Source organism: Sinocyclocheilus anshuiensis, unplaced genomic scaffold, assembly GCF_001515605.1.
Source record: "Sinocyclocheilus anshuiensis isolate Anshui unplaced genomic scaffold, SAMN03320099.WGS_v1.1 C32774701, whole genome shotgun sequence".
NCBI lineage: Eukaryota > Metazoa > Chordata > Actinopteri > Cypriniformes > Cyprinidae > Sinocyclocheilus > Sinocyclocheilus anshuiensis.
The window spans coordinates 1-1438 of record NW_015619940.1 but is presented as its reverse complement, the minus strand read 5'-3'; the positions used below and the strand labels follow the sequence as shown (position 1 = coordinate 1438).

The window sequence follows — 1438 nt, the reverse complement described above, 5'->3', positions numbered from 1 at the left end:
TCCTCCATTTTTGGTGCGTATCCTTCAGCGCTAGCAATAGCTAGAGGAAAAAATGATTTAAATGCGTTTAACTTTCTGTTTTTGCTTTGTCGAAAAACTAAACTAAAACTAAATAAATCAAAATTACTCCAAGAATAATAAGGCATTATTTACGGAATTAGCTAATGTCAGCGATAGTCTCCCTTGTAATTGAATGATTTAAACTATCTTTTAAATACATTCGACAAATGTGCAGCACATTTAACATGGATACGTATTAAGCGAAAATGCTGCATATTATCAATTATTCGAGGTGACCATATATAAGGTAGGCTATATATTTTCATATATAAGAATACATAACATATATACAGTATTTCCAACAACGTGTTTTATATATAATGCATATTATAATGATTTCTTTTATATATGTTATATATCGGGTTGCTTAATGCGTGATCACAATTTATTCGTTAAATTAAGGAATAGACACACCGTAGTATGTATATACATAAAAAAAAAAAAACATTTTTTTAAATATCTAAATCGATATAATTTGCTCATCTGAATATCTAATAAATATTTTAGTCTAAAATGCTATATAACATGATTCAATCAACATAAATACATCATACATTTTCAAAACTATTTTATGGGTCAAATCAGGTAGCTAAATAGTTATAACAATTGCAGGTTACCACTTTTTACAATATCTAGAATCCGAAGGCCTACTCGGTTATTCTTAGGCCATATTTGCGTGAATACGTCTTAATAACTGTTTTCTAAATTTCACATTTTAATTTTAAACTTCATGTAACTGTATCAATATTCAAAATGCATATTTGAAATAAGCCACACATTAGGTGATTGCATAGGCCTCGTCAGTTTGCTTTGTGTATGCACCACAAATCAAGCTTGAGGCTGAGGCCTATGTAACCGTTTGATGTGCGGTTAAAATTTGTCTAAACCGATAGTCTCACCTGAAGGATCCATGAAAGCCCGAATACCCAATATATTGCTGACCGTGTGCGCTGAAGGCCAACCGCGGGAAATGCTTACATGCCCACCCGTGACAGGGACACCGGGAGGATTGCTCATTTTGGTCCCGGAGGGAGACATTGCATTGGGGTATGAATACGGGTATATATGGTTGTACGAGAGGCTGGACTGCGGAGGTGCTTGCTTGCCATTTTCATATTGGTTAGGCGGGGAGAGGTTTCCAATCTTGTTCCTTAATATCCGGCTGATAGAGCTGACCGAAGGAACATTGTACTTGTCACATACTCCGTCCGCGAGAAGACGGTCCCGGATCTCCCATGCAAAAATTCCCGGGTCTCCTTGTTTGTACTCCCGTATGTTTTTTACTACATTCGGCGTAGTAACTCGTGGTTTGCTGCCACCGATTGCGCCCGGAAAAATGGACCCAGTTTCGTTGTATCTCGCAAGGATTTTACTCACA

The 1438-nt window shown here is 36.6% G+C and overlaps 1 protein-coding gene across 1 annotated transcript; it reads right to left on the bottom strand.

Moving 5' to 3' along the window:
• Positions 1-8: 8 nt before the first annotated feature.
• LOC107682981 (paired box protein Pax-1-like) lies at positions 9-1431 on the bottom strand (the record flags this gene model as incomplete). Its single annotated transcript, XM_016479075.1, has 2 exons — positions 9-40; positions 960-1431. Coding segments are annotated over 2 exons (504 nt in total), but the record flags the coding sequence as incomplete, so codon positions are not given.
• Between the last annotated feature and the right edge of the window lie 7 nt (positions 1432-1438).